General features: G+C 42.5%; 1 protein-coding gene across 1 annotated transcript in view; it reads left to right on the forward strand.

The window, feature by feature from the left end:
- PTPRJ (protein tyrosine phosphatase receptor type J) overlaps nucleotides 1-22,306 on the forward strand; it is a 156,089-nt gene that overhangs the window by 70,964 nt on the left and 62,819 nt on the right. Inside the window, exons 2-3 of the mRNA XM_030562133.1 lie at nucleotides 15,476-15,494; nucleotides 16,008-16,229. Of these exons, the coding sequence (XP_030417993.1) occupies nucleotides 15,476-15,494; nucleotides 16,008-16,229 (241 nt within the window). The remainder of the gene's footprint in view (nucleotides 1-15,475; nucleotides 15,495-16,007; nucleotides 16,230-22,306) is intronic.

The raw sequence follows: 22,306 nt of genomic DNA on the forward strand, positions 1-22,306 counted from the left end.
AAGAAAACTCAAGTTATCAGTGAATTAGCTTTTCTTCAAGTCACAATTTATTCATAGAGGCTAGTAGGGTGATGGGGTGATGGCAAGGCCAATTGTCGTTCCTGTTGCTATTCAATTTCTTCTTGGGGGTGGAGGTGGAGGGAGGGTAGAGAGGGTGGCGAGCACAAGAAGATGAATTTATTGGAGCAGTACAATGGGATCTGTTGTTTTCTGTTCCAAGTTATACTACATGTTTTGGATTTTAGCAGTCTGTTTGCCTTTTGCTCAAGTTTAAATCCATTAAATGAGATACATGTACAGTTAATTAAAGGCAAGACTGAACGATTTGAGGGTTTTAATTTCTTCCTCATTGGACTGTGACAATAAGGAAGTGTTCACTGAGGGTTTCTCCAAAACATCCTGGAGATAGGCCTGAGAGACACAGCTCAGATTGGGATGGGAATTTCTCCAAGTTTGAAGACCTTTGGATCTCCAATTTGTGCCATTGCTAAACACGTCAGATTTGTTTTGAAAAAGTTGATCAAATGTTAGTTTTATTTCAGAGAAAATTTGCATATAGGTTTAATGCAAAACAGTGCACTGTAGGATTTAGGATGCAGCAAATAAGTTGCTGCTAAGAAATTTTGAGGCCAAGCCAATAATGTATCAAACAAAAAAAACAACCAAACAAAAAGAAGTTGGCACATTCAGATAACCAGGTTGGTAATATGGAAACACTGGTCACTTAACAGAAATATAAAACAATTGGTCTGGACTCAAAAAACTAGGCAAGGAAGTGTTTAAATGTAGGTTTGATGCAGTGTAACTACTTGTAAAAGGATTGGATGCAATTGCCAAAGAATCCTCTGCTTAGTGCACAGCTCATGTCAAAGACTCAACTAGTGGTATGTGCTGTTATATAAGGTACTTGTTTGTTAACCCTCATCTGGAATGCAGCACTGATCACAATACTGTGGGAACGATAATATTGCACTAGACAGGATGCAATGTGCGGCAGCAAAGATGATGATATATCTAAAGAATCTAAGTTATGAAGAAAGTTTAAAGGGACAAGTTGGGGTGACGTTAATGAAAGTGATTGCTAATATTCACACAGAGAAATTCAAATTGATAAACCTTTTCATTTGAATGCACACAGTACTTTGTGCATAGTTACTACTTTTGTTTCAGGTATTTGTGATACTTAAGGACCTAGTGAAGTCATAATAGTCCAACTTTTTTTTCATTTTTCTCTTTTGACAAAAGAAAAGCGGAGGGCAGGGGGAAATAGTAAAGTCTTAATGTATATTACTAGTTTGATAGATATCAATCATTTTGTAAACACCTAGAAGATAATGGCATTCTAGGGCATAGCCAGAGTGGTTTTGTCAAAAATGAATCATGCCAAGCCAGCCTAATTTCCTTCTTTGACAGGTTTACTGGCCTAGTGGATTGGAGGAAGTAGTACATTGATATATCTTGATTTTAGTAAGGTTTTTGATACACTCCCACATGAGTCTCGTAAGCAAATTAGGGAAATGTGGCCTAGATGAAATTAGTATAAGGTGGGTGCACAACTGGTTGAAAGATCATACTCCAAAGAGTAGTTATCAATGGTTCATTGTCAAACTGGGAGGGTATTTAATGGGGCCTGCTGGGGTCAGTCCTGAATCTGATGCTATTCAATATTTTCATTAATAACTTGGAGAGTATGCATATAAATTTGTAGATGACAGCAAGCTGGAAGGGATTGCAAGCACATTGATGGACAGGATTAGAATTCAAATAGTCCCTGACAAATTGGAAGATTGGTCTGAAATCAACAAGATGAAATGAAATAAAGATAATTACAAAGTACTTCACTTAGGAAGGAAAAATCAAATTCACAACTACAAAATGGACTATCTAGCTATATGGTAGTACTGCTGAGAAAAGATCTGGGGGTATAGTGAATCACAAATTGAATATGAATCAACAATATGATGCTGGTGCAGAAAAGGCTAATATTCTGGTGTGTATTAACAGGAGAGTTGTATGTAAGACATGGGAGGTAATTGTTTGCTCTATTTGGTACTGGTGAGGCCTCAGGAGGAGTATGGTATCCAATTCTGGGTGCCACACTTTAGGAAAAAAGTAGAGAAATTGGAGAGAGTCCAGAAGAGGGCAACACAAAAATGATTGGTCCTATTTTCTAAACCTTTCATGAGGAAAGCTTTAATAAAGGGCCTTCTGTTTAGTCTTGAGAAAAGAAGATTGTAGGGGGACCTGATAACAGCTCTCAAATATGTTAAGGGCTGCTGTAAAGAGGATTGTAATCAATTGTTCTCCATGTCTGCTGAAGGTAGGACAAGAAGTTATGAGGCTTAATCTTCAGTAAAAGAGTTTTAGGTTAGCTATTAGGAAAAACTTTTTCTAATCATAAGGGTAATTAATCTCTGGAATAGGCTTTTAAAGTAGGTTGTGGAATCCCCCTTCATTATAGATTTTTAAAGAACGTGTTGAACACCTGTCAGGGGATGTTCTAGGTCAGGGGTCCCCAGCGCGGTGCCTGCGGGCATCTAAATGCGCCCGCGTCCTGGCTGGCAGTCAAGCATCCGCTGAAATGCCGCTGAAATTCAGTGCATTTCAGCAGATGCACAACCACCGCCATGCCAGACGAACAGGTTGGGGACCATTATTCTAGGTTTACTTGGTCCTGTCTCCAGCACAGGAGGCTGGACTTTCGAGGTTCCTTTCAGCCCTACATTTTTATGTTTCTGTGATGTATGGCTAAATCAAGGTATGCATCTGCTTGTATCCAGTTCATTCTAGCAGAGTAATTCTAAGACATGTGCTTTCATAATGCATTAACTTGTCTGGCAGCCTGAGTGTGATAATTTTTAATCATACAAATGTAGGTTTGGTGGTTTTATTGTGGCCTCTAGTGGCCTGTGGTCTGCATCACAGAAACATAAGTACATAGCAGGAAAGTCTCCACATTGAAGGGACCGCCTGTATTTTTTGTCAGCTGGAAGGTTGTCTAGATGCTAAATGCAGGGAATAGGTCAAATTTTCTTCTTATCCAGCACTAGAGAATCAAGAATGGAACTGAGTAGGTTTTGTACAAAATGTCCCATGTAATAAACAGATAATATTTTGCATTTGAACACTAGCTTTTAAACATGGAGAAAAATAAATGGAAAATATTAGCAGGAAAACTTGTTAAATATTTACAGGATAATATAACCCTGAGTTTATCAAGAACTGATCTTGCCAGGAAAACACGATTGCTTTTTTTGTTTGTTGTTGTTGATAGACTTGCAAAGTTAATGTATTGAGGGAATGCAGAATTTTAGTGAAGTATTTTATATACTTCAAAAACAAAAACTTTTATTGAGAGTTGACTGAAGGATCATTAACAAATGGTAGAAGATGGCAGCGCATCAAGTTAAGGGGAAGTTTTTATGATTGGGTCAGAGGTCATTGCTAGGTCCTGTATTCATGCAGTGGTTGTGAAGCACTGAAATTTGCAAATAGTATTAAAGTGGGAAATTTTGTGTGGTGCCTACTTAGGACAAAGAGGAAAAAATAAAATGGGACCAATTAATCTGCAGCCAGACCAGGACTGCACACTTATCTGCCATGATTCACCCCTCCAACAGAGCCTGCAGTGGCTCAGCCCTCAGGCATTCTGCAGCTGCCTATCTCTGAGAAAGGCCCATGGCAGATGACCCACAGCTGCAGGTATTTCACCGACCCTGCCAGAGCTGCAAGTGTTGGAACAACACTACTTGGCCAGGAGCCCTCCCGCTGCTTTGCAGTATTACAAACTATCTAGGCTTCCAGTCTGCTCTTGAACTGGTGCCTGTTTCTGCCCCTAGCCTTGCCCAAGCCTTGTTCCAGCCTGCTTAGCCTTGTCTGTGCCCTACCCTGACCCTGCTCCAGCCCCGCACCTACCGCCAGACTCTTGGACTGACTCCCACCGCTTCTGACCCACGGCCTGTCCCTGGACCCTGGTGTCAGCGCTGCTCTTAGCCCATCCCCGACCCAATCTGGCTTCAACCACCTCTCCATCCATCAAGCCTGACCAACTAGCACCCGGAGTTTGACACTTATAGCAATATGGACAGAATACACAGTCTTTTATGTACCACCGTTTCAACTTGTTAAAGCAAGGGGGTATCATGCCAGGGAGTCAGTGTTGTGTCTAGCATTACACCTGAGCAATCTGAAGGCTGTCAGTGGAAGGTATTCCCTAGTCCTGAAGACAACACTGACATTGAGTTGGAGCACTACAAAACTACAGACAATCTGATTTTGTTCTTGTTTTACATTTTACTTCATTGCTTCATGACTAGAAAGATGATTTTTTTATATATGTTGGAAGGTTTTTTTCCCTTTTAATGTTATTGTTTTATATTTTCCTAAGTTAGGAATCTGTATATTCATTTTTAAGGGCAGTGACTCCAAAATTATAAACAATTTGTGGTTAGAGGTGTCACCTCTACTGTTGCTGTGCTACAACAGTCCATTGTGAAACAAGCCTATGATGGGAAATTTCCAAGAAGTTGCCTTATTTCTGTACTACGTTTTTAAAAACTGATCTGGACAATCAGGCTGCTACAGACCCCTTTGTGTATTTCATTTGTTGGCTGTATGGCAAATTCTGGCTTCTTTCTGTTGATCTTTACACCATTACAAATGTGCCATCGCTATGGGATCCTATTTATTTTTTCATTGTACACTCTCCCTTACAGGTAATGGAGGGTGTGCCTACCTGGGCTAACCCTGGGTGTCTATGCAGGAATTAGGGCCAGCTCCAGGCACCAGCGAAGGAAGCAGGTGCCTGGGGGAGGCCAATACAAAGGAGTGGCACTCCATCTGTTAGTGGGGCGGCAAGTCCGGGTCTTCGGCGGGAATTCGGCAGCAGGTCCCTCAGTCTCTCTCTTCCTCTTGGAGCTGTTGCCAAAGTGCCGAGGAAGAGAGGGAGTGAAGGACCTGCCATGGAACAGCCATGGAAGAATGGAGCAGAGCGATCAGTGCCTTTTTTTTTTTTCCCTCTGCCGCTTGGGGTGGCAGAAAACCTGGAGCCAACCCTGGCAGGAATGTGCATTGTTTGTTTATTTTGGCAGTTGGCTCTGCAAACTTTAGATTTATATATAGTGACGTAATTCATGTACCTGACAAAATCATAAATAAAAGACAGAATTATCAAGTACCACTTTAAAGCCTGGTATTGCACAATTTAGTCTCACCAGTTGTCCCACTGATGGTGTGTCTGCTTGGTGAAAATAAGGCAAGTGCAGTTTGGCCTTTAGTAAGTAGCTCTTTCAAATATTACTTGTAACTGTCAAACAAGCAAACTATTCTCTTTTGCAAACTGTTGCAAGACACAAACTCAACTGGACTGTCACTGAAAAGAGATCTTATGTAAAAATAGGTGGAGTATCAGGGATTACTTTGATATATGAAAATGTATATAGTCTTTTTCTGCAAGATTAATTTAGCATTATTTCTTTTTAAACTGTCTACAGAGTGGTGGTTTCTGTTCATCAGGAAAGTCAATGACAGGCTTGTTGCTTTAGAAAACTCCAGGACACTAGGAGGTGACACCATTGGCCACTTGACTGGTTCTTCAAGGTCACATGCCACTAATATGTAAATAAACATATGGTTTTAGGAAACAATTTAAGTAATGTTGGGATTGGGGAAAGGCTTTTAAACAATAACTCATAATTTGGCAGCTGTTAAAAAGTGGCTTTCCACAGGTCTGTGTCAGAGGCAGGGAATGGGGAAACTCTGTAAAGGGTATATTTCTGTTTGGGGTTTTAATTGTAACTTAATTCTTGGGATCATGACATGTCACAACCCCAGAGGCAGTGAGTCAACATGGCAAGAATAGATCCTGCTTCTGCTACTCCAATAGGACAAGGAGCATGCAACACTATTCAGGCACGAGCTGGTGCTGTTGTGGATAGCATTAAAATTTCTCTTAATTCTTGGGAAAATTCTGGTTGTTAGCTGTGAAGCATTTCTTTCTCGCGGTTTAGCGTTATTGTCAGCCAAGTCGCTTCTAAATCTCTCTGGAAGAATCATGTTAATATGCATTATACAGACACAACCAAATAAAGCATTACCCGGTGCCAAATTGCTCTGTGGGGGAGTGGCCTTCTGCCTCCAAAGAGCCTTTCTGGGATTGAAGAGGAGGAGAGCATGGGTGAGGGAAACAGATTTAAGGGTCGATTCACCCCACCCCACCCCATGAGAGCTCGTCACATAATTTTAGCTACTTTTTTTTTATGTTAGATTTGTTCTACAGAAACATATTCTGAAAGCTAACTGCTAAATCAGTCACCTGGTCTTCCAAAGGTTCAGTGGTAGGTACACTGGAGATTCACAGTCCTTTCTGGGTTTGTATTTTTTTTTAATTAAAAAAACAAAATTTGGAGCTCCTGCTTATCCTTTTAACATTTACTCTGATCAATAGCAAGCTTCCAATTGCAGTTCTCAAAGGCCAGCTATGTGTGTGGGTGTTTGTGGCAGGGGGGACTACTAGACTGTCTCAAGTGTTGTTCTTTTGGCTGAAGTAAAATTCCAAATCAGCCCCCTTCTGGGATGTGTATTGAAATCTAGACCACACTGCAAAGTTTAATCATTTCTCTGTATTTAGTGTAATGGGAGATTAGGGTGACCAGACAGCAAGTGTGAAAAATCAGGACAGGGGTGGGGAGTAATAGGAGCCTATATAAGAAAAAGACCCAAAAATTGGGACTGTCCCTATAAAATCAGGACATCTGGTCACCCTATGGGAGATGAATATGGATGCTAGTATAAGTTGGAAGGAATTTTTCCTATGCCCCCACTGAAACTTCAGTGTGGGTTATTTCCTGATTTACTATCCAGTATTTCAAAGTTTACTACACAGCATTTCAAATATGAAGTTATACAGTAACTGAAGGTACTTCTGCTTTTTCAAGTCCATGGCAATGTGGTAAATAACTCTGTTGTCAAAGTAACGCCCCCCCCCCCAAAGAAAAAGAAAAATTGTTCAAAGAGGCCAGGTTTGATTTTTGGATTCTTTCTTCTTCTGAAACCAAAACTACATTAGGTTATATGGAGTACAGCTTTCATTCGATCAAATCCACCAAAGTTTTGGGTGGGATGGAGGCTGGGTGAATAAAAGGTTCATCTTTGGACTGATTTATAGTGTTAAGGTTATCAAATTAAGCCGTTTTATCCAGAAAGATAATTCTGCCATTGTTTTGCACACTGAACCCATTTTACAAACCTTGATAATATTGATAACGAGGCGGGTCACCATATGGTCACTCTTCTTGAAGTCACTGGATTCCTGGAGAAACCGAGAGTGGAAAAATACTGCCCTAAAAGGGGGATGCAGGGAAAAGATGGGGAGGATGAGGAAGGGCAGAGACATAGCCTCTCAATACATTTGGTTGCAATTTTCTTTGGGGCCTACCTACAAGGCTAAGAGACAGGCATGTCTCACATATCCTTTTCAGCTAGGGGATGAAAACGTGGTTGCAACACCAATTAGAAATCCATCATTTTTGTCACAAAAACTCATGGAAATACCAAAAATTCATGATGTTTGATCCTTGATTGGGGCTAAGGGCAGGGCGTGTCTTAGGGGATAAGAGAATTTTACAAATGTTAGCAGTCAAATCTAAATACCCACAAAGTAAAAATAAATGCTTAATACCTAAAAATGCTCTGTGCAAGCAAAGGCCACCAGTGTTAGTGTATGAATATAGTTTTTCTTTACTTTTTTCATAGTTCTTTCTGTGGAGTTGCAACACTAATAGTGTGTGACGCTTGAATGGTTTCAGTCCATTGTTTAATAATGAACACCAACTGATTGGATTTTTTTCTCCTAATTTGTTTTTTCTTTGGGCTTGTCTACATCAGAAAGTTGCAGCGCTGGTGAGGGAGTTACAGCGCTGCAACTTTGAAGGTGTACACATCTGCAGGGCATCACCAGCGCTGCAACTCCCTGTTTGCAGCGCTGGCCGTACTCCCGTTTTGTCTCGGGTGTAGAGGATCCAGCGCTGGTGATCCAGCGCTGGTAATCCAATGTAGACACTTACCAGCGCTTTTCTTGACCTCCGTGGAAGGAGGAAGCCTCTGGTAATCAAGCTGGTCTCCTTTCCCGGTTTGCTCTCTCGTTCCCGGAACCCCGAGCAAGCAGGTCTCCTTCCCTGCGGTTTGCTGGGTGGCTCCGGGAACGCGAGAGCAAACCGCGGCGAAGCTGGTCTCCTTTGCCGGTTTGCTCTCGCGTTCCCGGAACCCCGAGCAAGCAGGTCTCCTTCCCTGCGGTTTGCTGGGTGGCTCCGGGAACGCGAGAGCAAACCGCGGCGAAGCTGGTCTCCTTTCCCGGTTTGCTCTCGCGTTCCCGGAACCCCGAGCAAGCAGGTCTCCTTCCCTGCGGTTTGCTGGCTGGCTCCGGGAACGCGAGAGCAAACCGCGGCGAAGCTGGTCTCCTTTCCCGGTTTGCTCTCGCGTTCCCGGAACCCCCCTTGAAGCCGCCCAACAGCGCTGCAGTGTGGCCACATCTAACACCACTTGCAGCGCTGGTTGCTGTAAGTGTGGCCACTCTGCAGCGCTGGCCCTATACAGCTGTACTAATACAGCTGTAACAACCAGCGCTGCAAAATTTTAGATGTAGACATGGCCTTTGTTGTCCTTAGTGAAACTACTTTATTCAGGGTTAAAAGGGGGGGGGGGGGGCTAAAACTTTCACAGAAAGCAACTTAGCATGCTATTTCTAAAATTAGAGCCAGTTTACCTAGAGATAAACCCATCAACACTCACTAAATGAGGAAGTCACTGTGGTCTGTTAAAGGGCATTTTATGGGTTGACCTTGCGTGCCTGCAAAGATATCGGAGGGGAAGTTTTGACATTGGCATTTGCTTTAAGTGTATTTTGAGTTCCACATTGAAATGAGTTAAAGTTTGTTGTTTTGTGGAGTTAGTGTGTATAGCATAAATACATTTGATTAAGTGTATCACTGGTTGTCAGCTGAAATAGGTTCAGCAGAATAACTCATAAAAGGTCTAGTGGAGGTCAGAAAACTGGAATTAATTAACTATTCAGTAGAACTGTACTATATAACTAAACATTATTGCGTGGCATTTGGATACTTGTTATATTAACTCCCCTCCCCCACAAGCACAAGGCCTTGATTTTCGGAAGGGCAGAGTATCCACAACTACCACTGAAGTCAGTGGGAGCCATGGATTCTTAGTTCTTTTGAAAACCAGCAAAAATGGCTTTCAAATTCAAATCAGTATTCGCTGACTCCTCCCTCCCTACTCTGGGTTTAATCCTTCATCCACTGAATTAATCTCAGATGTTGCCCCTGACTAAAATGGGTACATGTTCCCTCAGTTCTGCCTGTCACAAACATAGTAGAGGTGAAATAGCATTTTGGTTTCTTTGAAGAAGTTTGGTTATTCTTTCATATTTCTGTATCTGAATTTCGCTGCTCTAAGAGTGGCATGTTGTGCATTGTTACCAGTCCAAGGAAAACCACAAGCCATTTGCCCACAGGGGTTGTGCATATGTTGACCTGTAGATGCAAACTTTCTAGACGATACACCTTTCTTTATTTCCAAACTTAAATGACAACCCACCGTTGCAATATCCTAATTATTTTATTGTGGCTTTTTCCAAAAACTGTATTTTAACACTCTCAGAGAAAAACTTTTTCTACACTTGAAATATTATTCTTTGGTGATAGGGTGTTGGAAAGAGTTGGGTATGAAGAGAGTGCTCTTTCCATCAATTAAGTTTCTAGCTAGTTCACAGTTTGAGGGAATGTGGGGGGAGGGAGAGAGGGAGTAGCCTTATTATTATTACTATTTATTATTTATTATTATAGGCCCTAGAAGCCCTAGTCATGGACTCGGGCCCTATTGTGTTAGGCACTGTATAAGCACACAACAAATAAACCGTCCCTACACCCAGGAATCTACCATCCAAGCATAAGACAAGAGACATCAGATGGATACAGACAGACAAATGGGGGAGTACAAGGAAAGAATGAGACGATACAGATCAACATGATAGGCAGCGGTCTTGGCACACCAGTGGCCTAACTGTTGTCAAGTTATTTGTAGGCATGATGGAAAAAGAGAGTTTGCAGGAGGATAATGGGGTAGAAGACTTGCAGATATTTACAGGGAGTGCCTCCGAAGCTCGGACAGCATGGGAGAAAGTATGAACATATGCATGTGTGAAAAGTCTTCCTCTTCGATGAGGTGTGATGGATTTCCTGGTTTACCTCTGAGTTGCTTAGGCTATGTCTACACTAGCACTTTTGTCGGTCAGGCTGTGAAAAAACCACCCTCCTGACTGACATAAGTTTTACCGACAGAAGTGGTAGTGTGAACAGTGCTATGTTGGTAGAAGATGCTCTCCCGCTGGCATAGCTACCAACACTCGGGGTGCTTTAATTATGGCAGTGGGAGAGCTCTCCCGCTAGCATAGAGCGGCTGCACAGGAGACCTTACAGCAGCGCAGTTGTAGTGGCAGAGCTGTGCTGCTGTAAGGTCCATAGAGTAGACGTAGCCTCACATGCCGATCGCTGAGCCCACAAAGCAAAGCAACACATGAATAAAGCTGCTTCTCAGAAGTCAGATCAGGATTTTTTTATTTTAATTTTTTTGGTATCATTAATGTGCAGTCAAATGGCTTCCTACTCCTGTATTTACATGAACAAAACCACTTTGTTTTGGTTTTGTTTTGGAAACTTGAGCGGGTAAAGCAGGTGTTATCCTGCTGGCAGGGTTTTTTCCCCCTCTCCGGGAACCTGGAGTTGTTAAAAGTGCCTCCCACTGAGTCGTTGTACATGTTGCCTAATCATTTTGCACAGGGGCTTAATATCACCACGTGACAAGTAGCCACAACCCTTGCTCAGTTTTTCATGCCTATTTTTCCCCTTCTCAGAGAACTCTCTTCCATCAACATAATTCCTCCCTTTTCTTCATATCTCCTTCTGTTGTCTCTTTCCCTCTGCAGTCTTGTCTTTCATCATTTCAGGAAGACCCCAAGGAAGATTGCGAGGCTCTATTCCCAGTACAGCCACGCTACAATGGGTATCTTACAGTGTGGGCCAAATTCAGCTAGAGCAACTCTGCTTTGAACAGTGTGCTTGACAGTGACAACCTGACTTCAGAGTTCAGCCACTTTGATCAAGCTCGGAGAATTGCTACCTGCCACATGAAAAGATGTGGCCATTGAAACTACAATGAAAAGTTTGGTTATGCATCCACCTATTTTTATTCAGCTAAAATGATCAGTGTCTCTCATTTTACTGCATTTTCCACCTTTGGTTTCTAAAAGCTTATTTCCTGTTTTTGCTCCCCTCCCCATACAATTGTTTTGTTAAAAAGAAGCTCCATATATGAACATTTAAATTTAAATACAATTGAAAAGGTAAGAGGAAATGTAGGGTTTCTAATGTATCAGATGTGAATATGAGGAAAATCAGGTGTTCCGCACGAATATCCTCTGAGATAATGATCAAATGTTTTGTATAAATACAGTCTCATTAAGTAACCCTGGAGCTAGGGAATGGTTCAGTTTAAGACTTGTTACGACATTTAGGGCAGGTCTACACATACAGTGCAGCAGCAGCACAGCTGTAGTGCCACTGCAGCATGTCTGGTGAAGACGCTCTATGCCGATGGGAGAGAACTCTCCCTCAGGCAAAATAAAATCACCTCCACAAACAGCAGAAGTTCTGTCAGCAGGAGAAGCTCTCCAACCGACATAGCACTGTGCTCATGAGCACTTATGGCAGTGTAACTTATGTTGCTCAGGTGAGTGGTTTATTCATACCACTGAGCAATGGTAAGTTATGCCGACTTCAGCTGTAGTGTAGACATAGCCTCAGTTAGGCAAGATTGACTCTTATTGAAGTTCTGTGTTGGTTTTTTTGGGTGTTCTCTGGTGTGAAGGTTGTGGTGTTTTGGGAAGTTCAGTTTGTAAGATCTATGGCTTTGTCTACACTACAAGCACCAGAGTACACACTTACTACAGTGATGAAAGGGTTTTTTCCATTACTGTAGAAAATTCACCTGGTAGCTAAGTTGATAGAAGTATTCTTCCCTACACTGGGACATAGATCGGCTTAACAATGTCTCTGAGATGTGAATTTGTCACACCCCAAGCAATGTAACTAGGTTGACTTATGTTTTAGGTGTAGATCAGGCTAGCCTCTGTTTCTGGAAAGTTAGAAGGGCATTGTGAGATGAAGAGAAGCATGTGGTACTGAAGGGAACCACAAAACAATAAACTTTTTAGACTAAAAAAGGAGCAGTTCTTAACAAAACAAAAATTTGGGGTAGTTGCCTGTTTCGTTGTTTAAACAGTGTTTTCAAGTCACATTTTAGGTTAATGTTTACATATATGTTTTAGCTGAGTGATAAATGTTTGGGGTAGAAGGAAGAGAGACAGGTATTGCAGGATCATTGACATCTCTAGGAGGTTTTTTTGTTTGTGGGAAAGGAAGTAACTGAAGGGCAGATTATGAATGGTGCTAAACTTTCAGGGAAGAATCTAAAAGAGCCCAGCTGGCTACGCTGCCATATCCCCTCAGTTTCACATAGCCTGAGTTCTGATGGTGGCAGAGGAGAAAGGGAGCTTCTTGTGTTAGTGGCACTCCCCTTCCTGGGGATCTGTGAACATGGAGGGGAGCTTGAAGGCCCTGTGACAGGCTCCATATGTTTGTGATTCATATTTGACCTGGATCAGAACTTCAGGGGAAATGTGTAGTCATTAAAATATGGTGTCTTGACAGCATGTCCAAAGGTGGCTTATCATCAGAGTCAGGAAATGCAGGTACTCCGATGAGTGGTACGAAAGAGAGTGTGAATGCTAATCTCATGTGGATAATTTCCATATACTAAACAAGCAGTCTCAACCAGGGAGGAAAACCACTCCATAAAAGAGAGGTGTATGCCAAATGGTTAAGGGACCAGACAACTTTCTGTGCACTGAATATTCAGTTAAAATTACGTAAGAACAAACCATTTTTCCAAGCTTATTAAATAGTATGTGGAACGTGTAATGGTGAACATTTACCAGAACAGGACAGAGGGGAATCCACATTCTGTGCTAATTTTATTGTGGCAGGTATTGGTGTCCAGAATTACTGACTTCCTTTCTGATACGATGATAAGCGAAGTCACATCTTTACTTTTATTCTCTGTGGTAAAACTAGTAGGCCAGCAGAGCTGATGGGAAAGAGCAGGAGACCAAGTGGTCACTGCAGCCCAGACTAGCCCTCCGAGAAGTAGCCGTGCTAGAGAGAAAGAGATCACAAGTGCATGAAGAAGTGAGATGAAACCTGAACCATAGAAGATGAATGTGCTATTTGCCTGAATCACTAATCTTTCTAAATGTGCATAGTATCTCATCTACATGAGGTTTTACATTAGTGCAAGACTAGGTATGATTTCGTACAGGTCCGTAGCATCTCCTTACCATAATATGAGGTGAATCACATCAGAGTGGATGACCAGTCTGGCCTTTATAAATCTGGCAGTAATGCTAGAGGGGAAGGTGCTTGCCAGCTGCTCAGTCCATTCAAAGACAAAGGTTGTCCTAGCCAATGCCAGGGACAGAGGTCTTTGGGAAGAGGCCTTCCTGTGCCTGGAGATTCCCTCAAACTCTACGGCTAAGTCGGTTTGCCCCACACTAGAATGAATTACAAAACGCTGTTTGATTTTGAGATTTTTATGCAAATGAAATAGGGGCAAGACGTGAATAAATTATGCTATTTAGATTTTCCAGTGTTTTTTTCTTCCTTTTCTTAAAGGCTTATTACACTCAATGTCTATGTGTACTTGTATGGACTGTTCATATGTATATAGGCAAGTTACACAACGTAAATTGTCTGTTTAATCCTTACATGTAATTGTTAAAATATATTACCACTATGCAGCAAAGGAAACAGTCAGTTTGCATTAGTAGGTTATGAGGATCTGAAAAGTTCAGTTTGTTTTCTATGTGTATGTGCCTGCAGAACTCCATCTAGTGTCGGTCTTTAGATTCTCTTTAATGTGCATTTTCCAATCTATATTGTTTGCTGCCACCTAGTGATAGAAGAAAATAATTATGGGTCAGTTCCATTAAATCATTGGTTTTCAAACTGGTGCATTTCCCCTTGGGTGGGAAGGGAGGTGCCAAGGTTATCAAGTGAATACGAGGACCTGGCTGTCTTATTAGCTGAGCTGCAGCTCCAGCTGCTGCTGCCAGGCTAGAAGAGGTCGGAGGAGTTTGGGGCATAGCATCTCCCTTTGCAGCAGCTTTGGGGAGTGGGGAGCATGTCAGCTCACTCTCCTCTCCAGAGGCTCATGTGCATGTGTCCCCTTGTGAGAATTCCTCCCTTCCTGCACAGGCTCTTGTACATGCATGCTGGGGATTGTGTCAGGGCAAAAGGAGTCTGTGGCCTATGAGTGATTTGGGGAATCCCAGGGGTGGGAGCACAAGGAAAGGGGTGCAGCCCAACTGTCTATCACCCACCCAGAGTATATCATGGAAAGAGGATGCTCACAAACTGGGGAGCAGCAGGGCACCCTGGCCAGGATGGACTCCTGGACCTCAGTGTCCAAAGAAACAGAGTTTTTTAGAAAGATGGGGAGTATACATGGGACATGAATCTCCAAAGCGGACTGCAGCAAAAAAAAGCTTGGGAACCTCTGCGTTAAATGTTTGCAGGTACTAAAACAGCGTAGTCAAAAATTGCAAAGCACCTCCTTGGATTTCCTTCTGCAAACAAAATTAAACACATGTTGGCATTGCTATCTGAAAGGCTGCAGATTAGGTTCTTGGAGAATGCTTCTCAAGCCCAGACAATTATTATATGTCAACATATACAATAAAATAACTTCTTAAAACTGTTTCCAGTTTATCAATGAAATATTTTTCAAATTTGACTGAGTTCAGAGCGCTTTGCATCAGAAACACATGGAGTGCTCCTCTCTGAGACGTAATAGTAATGCTTATTGTATAGTATAAGGAGGATGGGAGAATCTTTTAAATCATAGATGGAAAAGACTTCTTAGCTCTAGGCTTGTCCCTTCCAAGGGAAGATGATTCCCTAAGACACATTTTCTAGTATTTTGTCTGAGGTCTTATAGTTTCTTTTATAACTTTTTCGGTACAGTATAAAAAAAATAAGATTAGTTGTGTATACCTATTTCTATAATTAAATATTGAAATATTATGATTGCCGTATTCCTTCCCAACCCCGCAATATAGCTGCAATCTTTTGAACAATTTTTTTTCTGTTAAATAAGTATTTTCTAGCTACTATTTTTTATGTCCTTAAATTTTGGGTGTCCATTTTGCATATCAAAAGTTTTGATATCTGCTAGCAAACATAGATTTGATCTGATTATATATTCTCTCTGTAGCTGTTAAGATGTTTAATTTCTGTTTTCTACTTCCAACACTTAGTTATCTAACTCCTAGTATTTATTTTATTTTCAGATCAAACCTGCAGCTGCCTGTAAGTACCAATCTATTACTTTATTATGATTTTTTTTAGTATCCAAATTTCACAATGTGGACAGGCGCAAATGGATATAAACTGGCCATCAATGAGTTTAGGCTTGAAATTAGACAAAGGTTTCTAACTATCAGAGGACTGAAGTTCTGGAACCGGCTTCCAAGAGGAGCAACAGGGGCAAAACACCTAACTGGCTTCAAGACTGAGCTTGTGGACGTTTGTAGAGAGGATGGTATGACGGGACTGCCTACAATGGCATGTAGCCAATCTGCAACTGCTAGCAGCAAATATCTCCAATGGCCGGTGATGGGACACTACAGTACAATTAACTCAAAGTAAAAAAGTCTGATGTAAAAGCAGGGAACAGTAAAGTGGTATTTAAAGTGGTGGTGTTATAGTCTGAAGAAAACCCAATTAGCAATAACAAAAGTGGTTACACATACGTAAAGTGAAATGTCAGAATTATGTGTAGGTGTTTAACCATTTTTTTGTAATTTTGTCCTTATCTTATAGGCTTTGAAGATTGCAGCTCAGTAAATGTAAATGCGACGACGACAGAAATCCATATTGACACATTACCAGAAAACTTTACAATAAGCAATGTAACTTTCGCGAATGGAACACTGTTCCAGAATTCATCACAGAACAACTCAACAGGAGGTCTTTCACCTGGTATACAATACATTATCAACTTTCAAAATGGTACAGAAGCATGTTGCAAAAACATTACAACAAGTAAGTGACATGAGGTTGTTGTAGGAGACAGTATCTTTTCATTTTATAGTTTTTCTTACCATTTTAAATCCTGTCTACACCAAAGAAAGCAAATGGCATAGCAGAGTGTTGCTCCACCTTGATTCCTGGCAGAGTAGTGAACCATGTTATGTCGAAGACCTATATCTACTTAGTAGGGTTTGAAAACAGTTTGTGAACATGACGCCTTACAATATTTCATGAATGCAGGTGCTGTCACCTAGTTGTAGACTCTTTACCTATGAAGGGTTACTTTTCTTTGCTTTCCTTTTCGTGGCTTCAGTTGGCAGCATGGACAAATGTATAGAGTTGGGCTAGTGTTGTGAGTGTTTGGACTGTGACTTATATATGAAATACTTTGTGACAAATCACTCCTGCAACTGCTTATATACTATAACAGGGTACGGCAACCTTTGAATAGTGTTGTGCTGAGTCTTCATTTATTCACTCTAATTTATGCATGCCAGTAACACATTTTAATGTTTTTAGAGAGTTTCTTTCTCCAAGTCAATAATATATAACTAAACTATTGTTGTATGTAAAGTAAATAAGGTTTTTAAAATGTTTAAGAAGCTTCTTTTAGAAATTAAATTAAATTAAAATGCAGAGCTCCCCTGACTGGTGGCCAGGACCTGGGCAGAATGAGTGCCACTGAAAATCATCTCGCGTGCCGCCTTCGGCATGCGTGCCATGGGTTGCCTACCCCGTACTATAATATATACGGTACCGTACCACATATCCAGATGGCTGATGGCCTTGTGTTCTAGGGCCCTCTCCTTACTTTGTTGTACAGTCAGCAAGACCCCTTTTCCCACAGTTGCAATAAGTATCTTTTAGAAAGAACAGCACAACTTCAACACCCTGAGTGGTGTAGGCAGGGGAAATGAGGCAGCCTGACTTCTGAGTGTTGGGGAGGTCAGTGCCGCTGCTCCTCAGTCCTGGCTGACCAAACCTAAGATGGAAAAGGGACTGAGGGGGCCAAAGGGTGAAGGGGAAGTAGTGATCAACAACTAGGAAATGCCCAGCTGTGGATGAGGAAAGTTGCTGCTAAGGCCTCTAGAAGAGTCGTGACTGCCTCCTGGCTTAAGTAGACTAAATAATATCAGCATTTATATGCACATAAATGAAAACCTAGCCCAGTATATCCTGTCTGAATACATCAGTAAGTCCTTAAGGAGTTCTAAGGGTGCTGCCCTCTATCAGTTAATATTAGCCTCTGGCCTCATTACTGTGTCTTGCTGCCCCCTTTCTGTTTTCCCTGTTGTTACTCAGGACTTTCCATACCCATCCTTCTGTTCAGAACTGCCCTTTCCTTCTTAATGCTCACAATAAGCTGTTCCCTGCTAAATTTACACCAGACCTAGATTAGCTGATTGACACAAAAAGGAGGGGTTGTGGAAAGCAGAGTGAAAATTCTATTGGAGGCTATGAATTAATATAGTCTTGTGGTTAGCATCAGATGTGTTTAAAGCAAAAAAATTCCCTTTGATAAGTTTCATTCTAATATATCTGGCTGATCAATCCGCACAACACTGAGTGACTTTAATGGTATATTTCGGAATGATAATCTTTTATGTATATTCTTCTATTTGTTAATATTGCAACCATTTGCCTGTCTGTATAACTGCCCATAGTGTTATATAATCTAGCTCCAGAATCTAACATTTATAAGGCACGTTTCCAGATTATTCCATATTCTGTATTGGAAAAGTTACTTTTAAGATTTAGAAAAATAACTGTAGGGCAATATAGATGTACTTTGTATATAAGAAGGCCTACATATCTTGTAAGGCCCTGGCAGAAACAGAGAAACAGTTAGGGTAACTTACCCTCACATATTAGTAAAATGGCATGGTCAGAAGTGTACTCAGGTTTTGGGCGTCCTATATTTAAACTAGTAATTCCTTAATGGTTTCATATCAAAGATACAGAACTACATTGACTGGTACACTCCAGCTGCTTTGTACTTCTTTGCTGATGCATAACCAGAGTGGTGCACTCAGCCAAAACATACCGATTAATCTAACCCATAACGGCTAGAAGATTATCAGTTATAGTAAAAGAAGGAACCTTTTACATTAATAAGGCCATGAGGCAGAGTATGGGAAGTGCTCCAAGTTCAAGCATATGATAATCCATGTCATGACAAATCCTAGAATGGCATTAAGAACTTCCAGAGCGTACTCGGATATGTTCACAAGCTGAGCAGCTTGTCTTGCCATATCCATAATGACAAAAATGATATTTCATGCTGTACCCTATACAATTAATATTAGTATTTTCTAGTCCTGGGGCTAAATAAAACCCAGTTGTAAGCGACAATTTTTTGGATCACTGCTATAGAATACTGTAGTAGGTCTTAAAAGAACCCAACCCTATAATGTAAAACCACAATTATATTATGTGATTTAATATTGGAACTCTAACTGTTTTGTTTTCCTTTCAGCAAGTGTTCTTGCTGTACTAATAATACATTTACTTTTTACCAGATAGAACCCAGTGCAGTTTCTGACATCAGAGTTATAAATATCGGCACAGGAGAAGTAACCTTGACTTGGCAAAACAGGAATGATGAGGCTTCTCAGTAAACTTATAGGATACTCTGTGCAGTTAATGAAAGTTTTTCTCAAAAAAAAAATCACTTCCCAAATCACGACTGCTACCATTATGGGATTCGAACCTGGTACCTTTTATGCAGTTATGGTCTTCGCACAAGCTGCAGAGACTGAAGGAGACCCCACTGCCACAGAGACCTGTATGAGTAAGCAGGGTCAGCATTTCTGCCAGAGGGGGCCCTGGAAAGTTACATGATTGGGCTTCGGCTTCAGCCCTGCACACTGAGGCTCGGGTTTCAGCTTTAGTCCTGCGCGCCAGGGCTCAGGCTTTGGCTTCTTAGTTTCTGCCCTGGGCCCCAGCGAGTCTTAACACCGGCCATGCGAGTAAATCATTGAAACCTCTTTCAAGAAAACATTCTGAAATGATAATCTGTGGTTTCAACCTCTGTCACCTTGTCACTTTGTCTAATTTATGACATTTCTGTACATCTTTGACATCTTGTCTATGCTACAGGGAAAATCGATCTAAGCTGTGCAATTTGGGTTATGTGAATAGCGTAACTCAAATTGACGTAGCTTAGAGCTACTTAACGCGGTGTCCACAGTACCTGATGTCTCCTGTCAACTCCCCTTACTCTTCTCAATCCAGTGGAATACAGGAGTCAATGGGAGAGCGATCTGTGGTTGATTTAGCAGGTCTTCACTAGCCCCCCTAAATCGACTGCCGATGCATCAATCGGTTTGCATCGATCCCCCGGTAAGTGTAGACAAGCCCTGAGATAAGTGATTTCTGCCAACGCAATACTGCTGCAGTTAGTAGTTCTGGGCTGCTTAGTAGCTTTAAGAGCATAACCTCTGGCCCACAGAATTAACAGTAAAAGCTAGTGCTACAATAAATACAAGAGTATGTGTTACAATGGGGAATCATCCCACAGTCTTCATAGCCGTGTGTGTGTGTGTGTGTGTGTGTGTGTGTGTGTGTGTGTGTGTGTGTGTGTGTGTGTGTGTGCACGCACGAGAGAGAGAGAGGGCACTCTTCAGCCATAAAGGTTTGGCCCTCTTGATCAAGGAATTTTCCCTGCATTGAGGGGCTCTTTCCACTTGAATAAATGCCCAGAAGGGAGTTTTATATTTCACTGAAGTTGTCCAGCTTTGTCACTGTTCTTAAATGTACTCATTCACATTTGGTAAGTTCCAGAGGCATTTTAACCAGATGGTCTATATGGGATAGCACTTAGCATTTCTGAGCTGCTGAAGTCTGGATTGTTGGGTTTTTGTGTAGTTGCTGTGGTAGTTCTGAGGAAACATTCCTTTATATTTGGAGTCAGTGGAGCTAACGAAGATGTGTTTGTGTGCACTTGCACACAGGGCTGGCTTTAGGCCGATTTGCCCAATTCCCAGGAATCGGGCCCCGCACCTAAGAGGGCCCCATGCCTTTGACACTTTTTTTTTTTTAAACGTACCTTGGGTCCCTGGCTGCGATGTGCTCCAGGGTCTTCCGTGGTCCCGCTCCCTTGAGGGAAGCGCAGGCAGGAGCACGGCAAGCCCCACGGCCCCGGCTGGAGCGCGGCAAACCCCGCGGCCCTGCTCTCCCGGCTGGAGCCCTGGCCGGAGCGTGGCAAGCCCTGCGGCCCCGCTCTCCTGGCTGGAGCCCCGGCTGGAGCACGGCGAGCCCCGCTCTACCGGCTGGAGCTCCGGCCGGAGCGCAGCAAGCCCCGCCCGCCCCCCCCTCTCCTGGCTGAAGCCCCGCTTTCCCGGCTGGAGCTCCGGGCCCTTTAAATAGCCTCCAGAGCCCTGGGGTAGTGAGGGGCTCCTGGGGCTATTTAAAGGGCCAGGGCTCCAGTTGCCTCTGCCACTCTGGTCCTTTAAATAGCCACTAGAGCCCCGCCACCTCCCTGCATTCCCCAGGGCTCCCACGGCTATTTAAAAGGTCCAGGGCAGGGTGGAAGCTGGGGAGCCCCTGGCCCTTTAAATAGCCCCCAAAGCCCTGTGATAGCAGGGAGCTTGGGGGCTATTTAAAGGGCTGGGTCTCCAGCTGCCTCTGCTGCACCCCCTGCCCTGCCCATACCAGCCCTGCTCCCCCTGCCTGCAGCCAGCTGTGCACCCTGTGCCCACAGCCAGCCCCTGTCAAAACCCCCCTGCCATGTCTCCAGTCAACCCCTGCCACACACCCCTGTGGCCCTGTCCAAAGCCAGCCAGCACCACACACACTGCTGCCCGCATCAGCCCTGCACATCCTGCCGTGTCTCCAGCAACCCCTGCTGCAGCCCCCTGCCTGAAGCCAGCCAGTCTCACACTCCTCTGTCTCCAGCCCTGCCAGCCCCTGCTGCATCCCCCTGCGGCCCTGCCTGAAGCCAGCCCGCCCCACACACCCCCTATCTCCAACCAACCCCGCACCCTTTGCCCTGCCTGCAGCCAGACCCTACCTCCAGTCAGCCCCTGCCCTGCCTCCAGCCAGCCCCATGTCCACTGCTGGCCTGCAGTTCCAGGACAGTAACCCTGCACACCTGCTTCAATGAGGGGGGCAGGGAGCAGCTGGGACCCACACATGTGAAACGGCAGTCATTAATAACCAATCAACAGCATATATGATGCAATGTACATAATATATAATTTTATTATTTATATAGTTATGGAAGGTAAATAATACATGAAAGAAATGAAAGGCTTTTTTTTCCACTTTTTTTTTTAAGTCATCCCTGCCAGGGCCCCACCGAAAATGTTCGAATTGGGCCCCGCGCTTCCTAAAGCCGGCCCTGCTTGCACAGCTTGCTGTTGCGCATAAGCTGTGATTCAAGAGTCCTGTTTGTCCTATTTTCTTAATTTTTTGTAAGGTAAATTCAGTTTTCTTTTGGTTAATTTATCAGTAATTTTAAAGCACTGTGTAAATTAAACAAAAAACCCCAAACCACCAAATTTATCTTACTTATTTATCTAAATATTTTAGAAGTCCCTGGTGATTTTGGAGACTAAGTACTTTTTTAATCTGTATTAAAATCATGCTATCATTGTAGTGCATCCATTTAAAGAATGTGAATATTTTAATAGCTAATACTTCCTCTTTGATGTTTTGTTGAACACCTAACTCCATTGACTTCAGTGGAACCAGGATTTCACCCAAAAAAAGGACATTCAAAGTAACTTAAACTCAAGTAATAAAATCCAGTAGACCATCTGAAATATGAGTTTCATTGGCAATTGTATCCCAGATGAGCAAAGCTTTGGTTTTGTCCAGGACAACCAAGAATAAAGAGTTAAGTAGGAAATGTTTACTGGTACTGTCAGTAATTTCATTTCTTTTTTAAACAAACAAACCTGACTTCTGGCATGCTGTGCCCTGTTTAATGAAGTTCTGGTGTGACCTTCCTGGCCTTTTGAAAATCCTAGCAGTTAAAAATCTATAAGGGATATGCTTCAATTATAAATGGATGACTTCTGTAGAGCCCTATAAACCTAAATCTGTATGAATTACAGTATAGAAGAAAATGCAGAGTATTAAAAAAT

The sequence above is a fragment of the Gopherus evgoodei genome, chromosome 4 (assembly GCF_007399415.2).
Source record: "Gopherus evgoodei ecotype Sinaloan lineage chromosome 4, rGopEvg1_v1.p, whole genome shotgun sequence".
NCBI lineage: Eukaryota > Metazoa > Chordata > Testudines > Testudinidae > Gopherus > Gopherus evgoodei.